Source organism: Arvicola amphibius, chromosome 2 (genome assembly GCF_903992535.2).
Source record: "Arvicola amphibius chromosome 2, mArvAmp1.2, whole genome shotgun sequence".
Lineage (NCBI taxonomy): Eukaryota > Metazoa > Chordata > Mammalia > Rodentia > Cricetidae > Arvicola > Arvicola amphibius.
Window position 1 is genome coordinate 27937781 of NC_052048.2, and position 14697 is coordinate 27952477.

At 41.8% G+C, this 14697-nt stretch overlaps 1 protein-coding gene across 6 annotated transcripts in view; it reads left to right on the top strand.

Moving 5' to 3' along the window:
• The first annotated feature begins 1841 nt into the window (after window positions 1-1841).
• Wnk1 (WNK lysine deficient protein kinase 1) overlaps window positions 1842-14697 on the top strand; it is a 119304-nt gene continuing 106448 nt past the window's right edge. For 3 of the 6 annotated variants that reach the window (XM_038319641.1, XM_038319642.1, XM_038319644.1), the window contains exon 1: window positions 1843-3574. In XM_038319641.1, the coding sequence (XP_038175569.1) occupies window positions 2816-3574 (759 nt within the window). In that variant the 5' untranslated portion in view covers window positions 1843-2815. Of the gene's footprint in view, window positions 3575-14697 lie in introns of all 6 variants that reach the window. The other 3 variants (XM_038319647.1, XM_038319646.1, XM_038319645.1) reach the window with 2 other exon arrangements.

Below are 14697 nucleotides of genomic sequence, written 5' to 3' on the forward strand. Positions count from 1 at the left end.
ACAAAAAAAATAAGTGTTGCGATTTACTGGCCTTCTAGTCCACCACTGTATGATTAGTTTCTGTGTGCTATAAGCAAACTTCTCTCTGGTGAAGCAGCAACTGGGAAAAGTATAGTCAGTAGCCTCAGGAAGTAAAACAAAATGCACTTCACAGCCATTTCCTCATTTGCTGACATTAGATTTATGTTTGGAGATAAGTCATTAATTACATTTAGCAAAACAGACTTATCCTTACTATAGCGAACTAAATGATTTTCTTAAACAGCAGAGCACTAATATTTCAGTATTCTTGCTGTCACTGCTGCATTTGTAAAGTGTTCGCAATCTGCCGTCTTTATGAAATCTAACAACCATTGGTTTCAGACAAATGCTAAAGATTAAAGTGTAGCGTTTGGTAAGAAAAAAAAAGGAAAGTGCTAACTTCTTTTTAAAAAACGTTTCTGATAAGTTAGTATTAATCGTATAGCAAGACTTCTCTAAGCGGAGTTTATCCAGATACCGTGAGTTAACGAATTTTTTAGCAGCTTCCAAACTACTGCTCCTCTCCCTGGGGTTTGGACCGAGAATGCGGGCTTCAGAGCTCGCTCCAGTCCCGGGCTGCGACTGCTGCGTATCCACGCTCTGGTGCGGTTGCGTACGTTTAAGCGCTTCCCGCTCTCATCGGTTGGGTTAAGACTTGTAACTGCCATCTGGCTCATAAATTTGTCTTCCTACTCTGTCTGGTGCCCCCTGGTGCTCATCACAACTATAATCTTAGGTAGTAGCAAAGGTGGTCCAGGAAGCACTAAGGATATTTTGATGAAAAGAATTCCATTACTGTAAACTGTACGGATCTAGGTTTCTCGATTGGTATAAATTACATATGTACACATATGCAAGTCTAGTAAAGAAAGGGATGTTTCACTAAACCACCGAGGGAGGGAAAAACAAAACGAAAGGTAAATAAATTTTACCCAACTATAGAGGCGAAAGTCAGCTATGCCCTCTCAAGTTTGTAGTCAAAGATCAAAGATGAAGACATCTTCGAACCCGACTTCCTCCCGTACTTGTCACCCGCTCCCCCTCCCCCACGTTAAGTTTCTGGCAAAGCAAAGAGGGTTCGCTCTGATCTTGGGTTTTATTTAGTAGGCAGCCCATCTTCGCAGCCAAAGTACTTGTTTAGGAACTGGAGTCGAGCATGTGGTCTCAAGTTGTGGAGGGGAGAAGGATGGAATATATTTGTCTTCCCTAAACCATTTAATCAACAGTGATCTTTTGTGCACTCTTCACAAAGTTTCTTGGGAGTCTTCGAGCTCCGGCTCTGGTTATCCAGCTTTGCCTTCCCCCTCCACTCCCACACCCCTAGTCACTCAACACTAAGGAGGCTCTCCATTAAAGGCGAACAACAGATCATTTTTCATTGCATGGCAGCTCTAAGAGCTATTTAAACAGAACATGACGGAAGTCTTTCGTTCTCTCCTCATGACTTTTTTCCTTTTTTTCTTTCTCCTTTCTTTTCTTCTTTTGCAATTGATTCCTAAATAATGATTTTGGTAGAGAGCACTGACTTTAGGATGGAATTGAGCGACCCACGATGACGCTCCCATCAGGCTTTCAGAAGGGGCGGTTTTCAAAAAAAGGAACTACAATTCCCAGGAGGTACTAGGCTAGAACAATCGCAGGGCATCACGGAAGTAGTAGGCGCCTTTCTCCCTGGTCCCTTTCACGGTTTCCACTCTAAAACTACCAATCCCATTGTGCCTCGAGCTCGGCACGCCTGCGCGAGAGCCCCCGAGAGCGATGTGGGCGGGGCCGCCCCGGGCAGCAGGGGGCGGGGTCCAAGCGGGCTGTGTGGAGGCTTCAGACATCGGCGCCATTTAAAGCGGAGAGTTTCCCGGGCGGACGCGCTTCTTCTGCTCGGCCATTCCGCACTCCCTTCTTCGCTGACAGAAGGCGCCTAGCGGGGTGACTGCTCTTTTCTCTCCCTGTTCCCCCTCCTCCCAGTTCTTTCGGTCTTCTCTCCTCTTGGCCAGAGAAGTAGCGGAGCCCGGGCCCCGCGGTGAGCGGCCCTCCCCTCCCCACAGTTCCCTCCCTCCTCTGCCGCCGGCGCCGGCCAGAGAGGGGAAGAGGTTCGCCAGGCCCGGGGCGGGCGGGGAGGCCTCGGGGACGGGGGGGGGCCGCTCCTCAGGCTTCGAGGTTTCGAGGCTCCGGCCCTCGGCGTCTGGTGATGGGCGCCCTGTGAGACTGGTCCCCCTCTCTGGGGCGCGTGCTGCCTGAGGCGGCGGCCGAGTGACCGGGAACCCGGGCCGCGGCCCTCCTTCCCCTGCGCGGCCCCTCCCACTCCTGTGCCCCGGGCTGCCACCGCCCGGCGTCGGGGCTCGTCCCTCGCGCTCTGTGCCTCCGCCCTCAGGGCCTATCCCGCCGTGCTCGGCGGGCGGCGGGCGGCGGCGGCGGCGGGAGCTTAGCCGTCTTTGGCTTTCGTCGCATCCGCTCGCCTGGGAGCCGGCCCCGCGCCCTGCCCCTCATGACTGCGGCGCTGGTGCTGCCACAGCCCTACCGGCCACCGCTCGCTGCAGGATGGATGCGGACTGTGCGGCGCTAACCCCCGTGGCTCCGCTCCTGCCTCGCCCGCCGACGAGCCCGCCCCGTGAGCCGCAGCAGCAGCAGCCGCCGCAGCCGGACCCAGAGTCCCGCGTCGCCCTCGGGGCGTCTTGTCAGTGCTGAGCGGGAGTCGTCGGAGCGCTGCCCCGCACTTCTTGGTGGCTCTTCCGGGCCTCTCTTAACCCCTTTTCATTCACGAAGCCGAGCCCGCATTCTTGACTCCAGCGGACCGACCATGTCTGACGGCGCCGCCGAGAAGCAGAGCGGCACCCCGGGCTTCCTTTCGCCGCCGGCGCCCGTCCCCAAGAATGGCTCAAGCTCCGATTCTTCCGTGGGCGAGAAACTGGGGGCCGCGGTCGCCGACTCCGGGATGGGCAGAACCGAGGAATACCGGCGCCGCCGTCACACTATGGACAAGGACAGCCGTGGGGCGGCCGCCACCACCACCCCCACGGAGCACCGCTTCTTCCGCCGGAGCGTCATCTGCGACTCGAATGCCACCGCGCTGGAGCTGCCGGGCCTGCCCCTTTCTGTCCCCCAGCCTAGCGTGCCCGCAGTGTTGCCCCAGAGCGCTCCCCGCGAGCCTCACCGAGAGGAAACTTTGACCGCCGCCGCTGCTTCCCAGGTGTCTCAGCAGCCCTCAGCTGCTGCCTCCCCTGGGGAACAAGCCGTCGTCGGCTCGGCCACCGCGACCGTCCCCAGCAGTATCAGCCAAGACCGCCCGGTGTCCCAGCCCAGCCCGGTGGGGAGCAAAGAGGAGCAGCCGCCGTCCAGAGGTGGAAGTGGCAGCGGCGGCGGCAGCGCTAAAGAGCTGCAGGAGGAACGCCACCAGCAACAGGATGACATCGAAGAGCTGGAGACCAAGGCCGTGGGAATGTCCAATGACGGGCGCTTCCTCAAATTTGATATCGAAATCGGCAGAGGGTCCTTTAAGACGGTCTACAAAGGTCTGGACACCGAGACCACAGTGGAAGTCGCCTGGTGTGAATTGCAGGTAATGCCCCACCTCCTTTCATAGTCGGTCGTTTGGATCCCTAATTTGACTCGCTTAAGCCAGTTCATCGAGTTCATTCTTTACTTGTAATTCTCTGAATCTGAGTGGGAGGGGGAGGCCAGCTTCCGAAGAGGATGAAATTGGGAGATTGTGGCACTTGTAGTTAAGTGTTTGGAAAAGATAGCAATCCCTCTTGTCACCAATAATTCCTACCAGGTTTGAGGTGAAAGTCACTTACGTATAAACTTGTGTATTTAATGTCTCTAGAAACGTGGAGTTAATTATTGGGGAAGGGTTTCTCCCTCTCACCCTCATGAACTGGGCGTTGAACCCCGGGCCTGGACAAGTGCTTTCCCACTGAGCTATATGTATCTTCAACCTTGGGGAAAATTTTTAAGTAAATTTCAAACCTTTTTTTCCCTTGTGCACTTCAGTCTCATCGGAGTCTCTGTAATAGTAAATTGCCTTGTGTGTTTCCATCTCTGAAATCAGGTTGTTAGATAAGACCCTGTGCCTTAAAATACAGCTTACTTGATAGCAGCATAGACATTTAATAAATAATAAAAACAGAAATGCTTTCCAGGTGTGTCAGGACATGCCTGTAAGTCTCAACTGTTCCAGAGGCTGAGGCAGGACAATCCCAACTTCAAGACCAATCTGGGCTGCACAGTGAGACACTCTTGCCATTTTAGGAAAAGTGCTTTGGGGTTAGGAAGGTACTGTATGCTTCTACTATTATACCACCTACAGATGCTTAATCCATGTGTCTCCTGTGATCTGACACTGTTCATTAGAGTGACTGTCATCATCCTGTTCAGTCAGTAGTGAATAGTAAAAGTCCATGCAAAATTGCTGAAGTGCTTTGAAAATTGTGTTATTGCATCATTGTAATCTTATTATAAAAGGCTTTTGTTGACAAGTATAGCCTGGTCTGGCCTGAAATTGTTGGTCCCTCTTGCCTTAGCCTCCAGAGTACTAGAATTACAAGTTTGTGCCACAATGCCAGGGATATAGAAGATTTTTAAACCAAACTTTCCCTAATCTCATAGGGAAGTTTTCATTTTATAAATAAATTGCAGCTATATTCTAGACTTAGGTTAGTTTGCTTGACTTAAGTAATAATGAGTATTAGAAAGCATCTATGTAAATATCAGTTTGTTAGCTCTGTTCTCGACAGGAAATGAACATGTGTTCAGCTGTATCATAGATGAAAGTGTCATTGATGATTTCTTGTCCAAAAAATGGACCAAACTGAAATAATATTGAAAATTAAAATGAAATAATCTTAGAACTTCATTTACCCAAGAACTAGTAAATAAACAACTTGGTTTCTAAATGACCCAAGGCCATATGAAATGTGAAAGGAATAATGTCTGGAATTTGCTTCTAAATATCCAGTGAGGGTGAGAGACCGTAGTAGTCATCCAGCTTCAACAATTACCAGCACATGATTGTTCCATGCAAAGTAGTTGATCAAGCTTTCCTCTCTACTTCCCTATGTGCTGTTTTAAATTTCCTCTAATGGAAATAAATGTTCTTGGTTTTTTTTTTTTTTTTTTTTTTTTTTTTTCCCCTGAGATGGGGTTTCTCTGTAGCCTTGGCTGCCCTGGAACTCTGTCCAGCTCTGTAGACCAGGCTGGCTTTGAACTCATAGAGCTCTGCCTGCCTCTGCTGGGATGAAAGGCATCGGCCACTACTACCCAGCTATTTATTTGTTTTAAAAATAAATTTGTCAAAATATGCCTGGTCGATCATACTCAATAATTCAGATGTGATTGATTTACAGGAAGACACTTTTTGTGTGCCAAGGATCTGATTTTTCCATTATAGTTTTGTTTATGAATGTGTGCTTCCACTTTTTATTTTTAGTATTACTATTACTTACTTTTTTGAGACAGCCCAGGCTAACTTGAATTCACTCTGTAGATCAGCCTGGCAACTAATTTAAAGCTTCAACCTCCCAAGTGCTGGGATTATGGATATTAGCCACCATGTCTGGTCCTTCCCAACCACCCATTTTAAAGTACTGTTTGTTAAGTATTGAGAATTTTGTGGGTTAAGTTTGTTAGTTTCAGTTTTTCACTTACAAAATATGTATGTGTGCGTGTATAATTAATATATATACATATATGTATATATGTATATATATGTATATATATGTATATATGTATGTGTATATATATATATATATATGTATGTATGTATGTATGTATGTATGTTGTTGTTCTGGGGATTGAACTCAGGACCTTAACATGCTAGGCAACCCCTATAACCTAGCACTCAGCAACACTCAGTTATTTTACATTTAAGAGGACTTCTCAGACTGTGGTTTGTTTTCCTTTCTCATTAGGGACTGATAGTTTTTTGTCTTGGAACTAATATAAAAAACTCCCATTTGGGGGGCTGGAGAGATGGCTCAGTGGTTAAGAGCATTGCCTGCTCTTCCAAAGGTCCTGAGTTCAATTCCCGGCAACCACATGGTGGCTCAAAAACCATCTGTAATGAGGTCTGGTGCCCTCTTCTGGCCTGCAGGCATACACAGACAGAATATTGTATACTAAATAAATATTTAAAAAAAAAAAACTCCCATTTGTCTAATGTCACAACAATAATTTTAAAACTCAGCTTTTCTTAAAATATTAAATTTTTAGCTGGGCGGTGGTGGCGCACGCCTTTAATCTCAGTACTCGGGAGGCAGAGGCAGGCGGATCTCTGTGAGTTCGAGACCAGCCTGGTCTACAAGAGCTAGCTCCAGGACAGGCTCTAAAGCTGCAGAGAAACCCTGTCTCAAAAAAAAAAAAAAAAAAAAAAAAACAACCCAAAATATTAAATTTTTGGACTTAGTTCTTTATGTAGATCTGGGTGTGATCAAACTAAGGAAATCTTACTTTGACTATTATTTTTAAGCCAAGTCACCATTTGAAAGCAGAACCAAATGGATCTTAGTCCTGGTTTTCAGAACTTTCATGCCTTTTAACCAAGCTTCTGAAAAATTTTCATTTTTGATTTAAAAAAATTAAATGTGACTTCTAGTAGAAGAGTACTTTATAGTGGTAGTCAGGAAATAATTTTGTTTTTTGTTTTGATTTTGATCAAAGTGTTAGTAGGTCAATGTTTTGAACTTTTATCTTTGGGTCCAAATTAAAAGATAAACCTAAGGATAGGCTTTGGAAAGAAAAAATACCTCTCTTACATTGAATGTCAGTGTTTCCCCCACTGCCCCATTACTAGCAATTGAATCTAGGGTATTATATACTCTACCACTGAACTATATCGCCAGCTTGAATGAATACTTGAATGTAGTTTTATTTTTGCAAGACAGGAATAGGATTGTGTTCCATTAAGTTAAAAATCTGGGTGTTTTTTATTTGTTTTGAGACAAGGTTTTGCTGTATTGCCCAGGATTGTTGTGATGGGGCTGCGGGGCTGTGTTCCGCCACCTGCCACCTCGCTAGCACAGGATAGCTTTGAACTTCTGTTTTTACCTTCCTAGCACTGGCATATACCACCATGTCTGACTTTAAAAATCTTAGTGTATGAAAACTTGAAGAAGGGCTCTGGGAAATGGCTCATCAGGTAAAGGCATTTGCCACTAAGCCTGATATCAGTTCAATCTCCAGCACCAACTTGTGAAAGTTGTTCTCTGACCCTGCACTCTTGCTGTGGCACTTGTATACCCACCCACATACATGAATAAATACATGCAAAACTGGATGAAATAGGCTATCTTTCCTGTCTACTTGTTTATTAAATAAGGACCTGAAATCATAGGGCAATAAATAACTTGGTTTAGGTTTAAAAAGAACAAAAATTAAAATGGTTAGGATCCAGCAATTTGTGAGGTATTTAAAACTATTACAAGTTGGGCCTGGTAGCACAGGCCTATAATTTTAGCTACTGAGGGAGGCTGAAACAGTAAGATCATAGGTTCAAAAACTGTCTAGGCTACAAAGTAAGTTTTAGGACAGCCTGGACAGCTTAGTAAGACCCTATCTCAAAAGAAAGTGCTGGGGAATGTAGTTCAGTAGAGTACTTGTTTAATATCCTTAAAGTTTAGTTTTCAATGTCCCAAAATGTTAAGGGAAACAGTAGCTGTGATTACCTACATATAAAACTTTATTTTTTTTTTTTAAAAAAACTGCATTGTAGTTTTAGTAGATGGCTAATTAGTAATTTCAAATGAAGTAATATTTTTTTCATTTTTTTCCCCCCCAAGACAGGGTTTTCTGTGTAACAGTCCTAGCTGTCCTGGAACTTCCTTTATAGACCAGGCTGGCCTCAGACTCACAGAGATTCCCGTCTCTGCTTTCCAAGTGCTGGTATTAAAGGTGTGAGCCACCACTGCTCGGCAAAGTAATACTAGTTTTATGTAGAAGTGACTGTCAGATTTCTAGAGTCCTCTAACAATGGCAGATTGTTTACTTTTTATCATTTCATATGGGGATATAAATTTTGGAGGATGAGTGGAGTAGGGTATACAAATCAGACTTCCTATTGTTAAGGTTATTTTTAGAGTCACAGGTAATATTTTGATACCATAGTTTTAAGTAATAATTGAGACCACCCATCTACCCCACCACTCACCACCCACCACTACCACCAGCCTGAGAACTCTTAAAACAAGATTTCTTTATTAAGGCCTGTTACGTAAATGGTGTACTTTAGTTATTCAAATAGATGTGCTGATGAAAAAATATTACTAGGGTGTTCTGTAGAATTTATATTACTATTACTCTTCTGGAGGCTGGGGTAGTGATGGGAGCATGCTTTTCAGGAACAGCATAATTTGCTTTAAGAAAACATACATAGACCTAGTAATCTGTTTCTGACATTTTTCTCATAGGTTGTCTCTAAATAGTGAGTTTACTTGAAGCCCTGTATATTTATGAGATTGTTTTTAGTTCTAGCTAAAAGGAGAGGTAGAAGTCATAATTTTGTTTACACTCCAGTTTACCTAGTACCTGTGTCTTAAACTGATTTTTACCAAGTTAAGGTTTTTGTTCCTTCCTAAGGGTATGATTTTTTCCCCCCGTGACAGGGTTTCTTTATGTAGCCTTGGCTGTCCTGGAACTCACTCTGCACACCAGGCTGTTTTAGAACTCAGAGATCACTCTGCCTCTGTTTCCCAAGTGCTGGGATTAAAAGTGTGTGCCACCATGCCTGGCTCCTAAGTATACAACATGAATGTTTCAAGATGAGCAGTGCTGCAGAAATGGAATGTAGTTCTGCTACTCAAACCTAATTTATTCCTTTGTCAATTTTGAAATAACCCCCATTGAACTGAATCTCCTCTCATGTGAATTTTTTTTTTCCGAGACAGGGTTTCTCTGTAGCTTTGGAGCCTGTCCTGGAACTTGCTCTGTAGATCAGGCTGGCCTCGAATTCACAAGAGATCCGCCAGTCTCTACCTCCCCAGTGCTGGGATTAAAGGCGTGTGCCACACCACCCATCGGATTTTTGGTGTTCTGTTTTGTTTTTGTTTTTTTGAGACAGGGTTTCTCTGTAGATTTGGAGCCTGATCAGGCTGTCTGCTAACTCACAGAGATCCACCTACCTCTGCCTCCGGACTGCTGGGATTAAAGGCATGTGCCATCACCGCTGGGCTGGAATAGTTCTTTTGAGTTCAGTCTCGCACCTTCTTAGACCAGAGGTAATCCATACTTGAGTGTACAGATCTTGTTTTAGGATATTTTAGGTTCAAAATACTGTTGTGGTTGGGTAGATAGGTTGGTAAGGTCTTTCTGCTTTAGCCACACTTGTCAACCTGTTCGTTTTGTTTGTTTTTTATTTAGTTAAAAAGTTACTGTGTGACCGGGCGGTGGTGGCCCACGCCTTTAATCCCAGCACTCGGGAGGCAGAGGCAGGCGGATCTCTGTGAGTTTGAGGCCAGCCTGGTCTACAAGAGCTAGTTCCAGGACAGGCTCTAAAAAAGCTGCAGAGAAACCCTGTCTCGAAAAACCAAAAAAAAAAAAAAAAAAAAAGTTACTGTGTGGGGGCTGGATAGATGGCTCAGAGGTCAACAAACAGCACTAACTGCTCTTCTAAAGGATCTGGGGTCAATTCCAAGCCTCCACATGGCGACTTAAAACTGTCTATAACTCCAGTTCCAGGGAATTTAATACTTTCCTACAGACATACACGCAGGTAAAACACCAATGCACATAAGTTAAAAATCAATCATTTTAAAAAATGATTTGCCAAGTGTGGTGGCTCATGCCTTTAATCGCCACAAGCACGTGGGAGGAAGGCAGAGGTAGGTGGATCTCTGTGAGTTTGAAGCCAGCCTAGTTTATAAAGTGAGTTCCAGGACAATCAGGGCTTGATACACAGAGAAACCTTGTCTGGAAAAATGGATTTTTTTTTAAATTTGTATGTGTGTGCATTTATGTCAGTCTCATTCTACTATGGGTATATATGGAAGCATATACTATCTGATTCCACCACATGGATTGTGGTGACTGAGTTTAGGCTTGGCAGCAAGTGCCTTAATCTGTTGAGCCATCACATCAGCCTCAAGTCTAGATGTAAATTTTAGTTCCCCTGATTCCTAAATAGAATACTATTTAGAAAACAAAATAATACTTACCAGGTATGCTCATGGCTATATTGCAGACATAGCTTCTTTTTGTAGGTTCTTTAAGTAAGGATTGTTTTAGCTCATTTGGGCTGCTGCAATAATAGATTAGGTAATTTATAATTTTTTTTTCATTTCCTCATAGTTCTAGAAGTTGGAAAGTCCAGTGTCAAGGTGCTGACAATTGATGAGGAATTTCTTACTGTATGAAATAGATGTTTGAAAACCCTGTTTTAGCAGCATTAGTTCTTTCAAGAGGGTAGAGGTCCACTTCCCTTCCTCACATTAAGGATTAAGATTTCAGCACAATTTATGGGGGAAATAGGTAGTTCACCTTAACTATTAGAGAAAAGGTAAATCTTAATGGATGTTTGTGATTACTATATAGCACAGGTTAGCCTTCAATTCCTTGTCATCCTGCTTCAGCCTGAGTGCTGGGATTAAAGGCAAAAACTATCATATACATCTTTGAGTATTTATTTCTATATCTAACCAAGGTGATATAGTGAGGTTATGTCTCAAATAAAATTCAGTATTTTTGTTTAAAATATTTTTTAAAGCCTACTTTGTTTACTGTGTGCGTCACATCACACCTGTTTCTACTAATGCAAGATTTAGTATTTGAACACCAAATTATTCCTTTTTAAAAACAAATTTATTTTTATTTTATGTATATGAGTGTTTTACACTGTGTGCCCTTGCAGATCTCTGGAACAGTAGTTAACCTTCATGTGGATTCTGGAAACTGGACCTGGTTCTCTAGAAGAGAATTTAACTGATGAGCCATTCTCTCTAGCCCCTAGTTCCTTTCCCCCTCTTTTTTTTAAGTAGACCATGAAACCCAATATGGTCAAGTTCAACAGAACCGCTATATTTGGGCTGCCCATGCATGCTTCAGCATTGCCAGGGCATACATTTTAAAAATTTCAGTTTCTTTCCATGTAAGCCACAGTGGTCTGGAACTCACTGTGTAGACCAAACTGGCCTCAAATTCGAGAGTTCCACCTGCCTCTTCCTCCAGAGTGCTGGGATTAAAGGCGTGCACTACCATGCTGAGCCAGTTTACGTTATAGAGGTTTTTGTTTGTTTGTTTGTTTGTTTTTGTTTTTCAAGACAGTTTCTCTGTAGCTTTGGAGCCTGTCCTGGAACTAGCTCTTGTAGACCAGGCTGGCCTCGAATTTACAGAGATCCGCTTGCCTCTGCCTCCCAAGTGCTGGGATTAAAGGCGCGCACCACCACTGCCTGGCTTGTTGTAGAGTTCTTAAACTTTTACTGTTTATTATGATTGGCACTAGCCAACTGACAGCTGATTTAATTGTAATAATCTTTTTTAAAATTAATATTTTTAGGCAAGGTCTTGCTGTGTAGTTTAGGCTGACCTTGAACTCATGATTTTCCTGCTCTGCTTCTGATGCTGGTATTACTGATGTTTACCACCAAACCATGTAGTATAAAACCTAAAATTTTTTTCTTTTGTTTTACATTTGTGTGTGTGTGTGTGTGTGTGTGTGTGTGTGTGTGTGTGTGTGTAGGTCAGAGGACAGCTTGGCTGATTCAGTGAGATTCTAGGGATTGATCTTAGGTTGACAGGTTTGGCACCAGGCACCAACCAAGCCATCTCCTTGGTATAGCATTATAGAACTTATGTGCAGACTACCCTCCCCCACAAAAAAAGAAACCCCACAAAAAACTAAAAGAGCTAACAATTTTATTTTAACATTTTAGAGTACATGTAAAAATTGAAAATTACACTTTAAAATCTTATTTCTCTTTTTTAAAACTACTTTTTTCATTAGGAAGGAAAAGTTTTCTTTGGCAGGCCATTAGAAGATACTCAGGCATAGCACTGCAATCTCATGGTGAAATAAAAACAAAACTAATAAAGAACCCCTTTATCTTTACCTATCTGGCTAAGTTATCCCAGTCTAGAGATTTGCCTGTCTCTGCTTCCCAAGTGCTAGGATTAAAGGTGTGTGCCACTATGCCTGGCTTCATTACCATTCTTTCTAAATGGCAATTTTTTTGCTATTGCTGAGCACAGAAATTTAGTATTTAAATTTTTTCTTTTTAGTATATAGTGCTTTGTCATTTCCCAGCATATGTGTATCAGAAATATCTCTAATGAATCATGTTCTCTGAGTATGGTAGTTGTTGGCAAGAAAGACAGTAGTTGGTGATGGATGTAAGTGTCTGGAAAAAAATTAAAATAATTTTATTATAAAAAAGCTTTTACCAGGCAGTGGTGATGAGGCAGGTGGATCTCTGAGTTCCAGACTAGCCTGGTCTACAGAGCAAGTTACAGGACAGCCAGGGCTATCCAGTGAAGCCAAAACAACCACCAAAACCCCAAAACCTTGCAAATAAAAACCACCACAGTTCAAAATTAACCAAACCCAAAGTTTTATGTCTCAGTGAACTTCTGTATGGTTAGAATAGTCATTTTGAAGCTGTAGAGCTTCACCTTGGCTTTTATACTTTCACTATTCAATATATATTTATGTCTTATACACACCAAAAATGAAAAATTTGTGACATAGTTAGAGTAAAAACAATTTACTCTATATTCTTTTTCATAGCTTGTATTCATTTCCTGCATTCAGTCCTCCTTCATCCCCTAATATTTACCCTTTCTTGGTCCTTTTTTCTACTACTTCTGCTGTATTGATATATACATTTGTTTACATATACACATAAATCATTGGCAGTTCTGCATATGAAGGAAAATAAGCAGCTTTTTCTTTGAGATTGTATGACCTTACTTAAATATTATATATTCTGAGTTCATTTTCTTGCAAGTTTTGTGATTACATTAGTGCTAAAAGTATTCCATATGTATATTTATATATACCAAAATTATTTATCTACTTGTAGGTAACTAGGTTTTTTCCAGTTCTTTGTTTTAGTGAATAAGATAGCAATATACATGTTTTTAAAAGTGGATAGATTCTAAAATGTCTCTGAGTATATATTATTTCATATAAAAAACTAGAAAGTAGTTCTCTTTAAGCACATTAAGTTTCTTATATTTTTAAAACATTTTAGATATGTTCTAGAGTAGACAGCTAATAAAGTAGACCCAAGTTATCTTGAATGGATAGGATAGACAAGCAAACCCCAAACCTTTAATCTCAATAATTACAAAACTGAAGCTGAAGCAGGACTCCAAGTAAGTTCTTATATGTATGTATGCATATAAAATGCTGGGTTTTAATTATAGACTTGTGCCAAAACCTCATCTTAATTATGTTTTAGAAAAATTTTGTGAGTGAACTTTGGTAGACCTTATATTTGATATATGAGAGGGTTTTTGCTGCTCATTTAGAACTCTGTTAGGAAAATAACTTAGGTATGTTAGTGTTTAATATAAACACAAACATACAGCCATTTTGTGAATTGACTTGACTATAGACCAAAATTAGTGTATTTAAAAATGTATTGTCATGAAAGTGGAGAGGGTTGATAATTTTGAGGGATAGTGGGAGTAGCGGGACGAGGAGAGAAGTGGGAAGTAGCAAATAGGAGCAAAGCCATGTACATTTGAGAATGCCATGATGTAGCTCATTTAGCTTGACCACTAAAAACATAAAAATGAATAAAATGCTATTCACAACTGAAAAAAAATGTTTTAGGCCAGCAAGATGACTCAGTGACTTGCTGTACAGCTTGGCAACCTGAGTTCTATCACTGGGACCTATGTAAAGGTGGTAAGAGAACTTGACTCCACATACTTGTCCTTTGGCCTCCACATGCCAACCATGGCAAATGTGTCCACACATATCATGCACATACAACAATAATAATTATAAAACTATTACTGTGCATATGGCAGATTTGAGAATATATTTTATCTTGTTTTGGATATAAAGGATTCAGATACTTGAGTTAGCTTCCTTTTTTCTCTTGCCTACACTTTTTTTGCTATTTATCCATACTTTACTAGTTTGACTCATCATAAGAGCCAGTATCTCTGCCATTGTCATTACTGAACATTCTCGTTTAAGTTTGTGATTTTGTTGATAGTCATTGATAGAACTGCTTAAAGGTGAACAGATAATGTCCATAGAACTAAGAACTAATTGGAAACACTTTAGAGGATGGTTTCTTTGCATAATATTTTAAGCTTACTATGAGTTTTGGGAAAGAATGGGTAGTAGTACATCTTTGTTTATACAGTAGTTATGAGCTGCCCATTACTTGCAGTATTTTTTAGCTCTTTATGTAGAGAATTTTTTTCTAAATCAATTTTGTGTATTTGTTGTATAACCAAGGTTGGTCTTGAACTCTCTGAGAGCTAGACTGGCCTCAGGTTTATGAGCCTCCTTATTCAGCCTCCTGACTGTTGAGATTATAGGTGTGTGTCACTATGACCTGCTAGCAAATTCATTTTTAACTTTAATTTTTGTATGTTTGTTTTTACTAATTCAGTTGTTAGTGAATATTTATTAGGTGATGTGAATGATACTACTTTTTTTCAATGAAAGCTTTATTTTAACAGTAAGATGGAATACAGATCACAAAAACACAGAATAGTTCAATTTGGTTTTGTAGT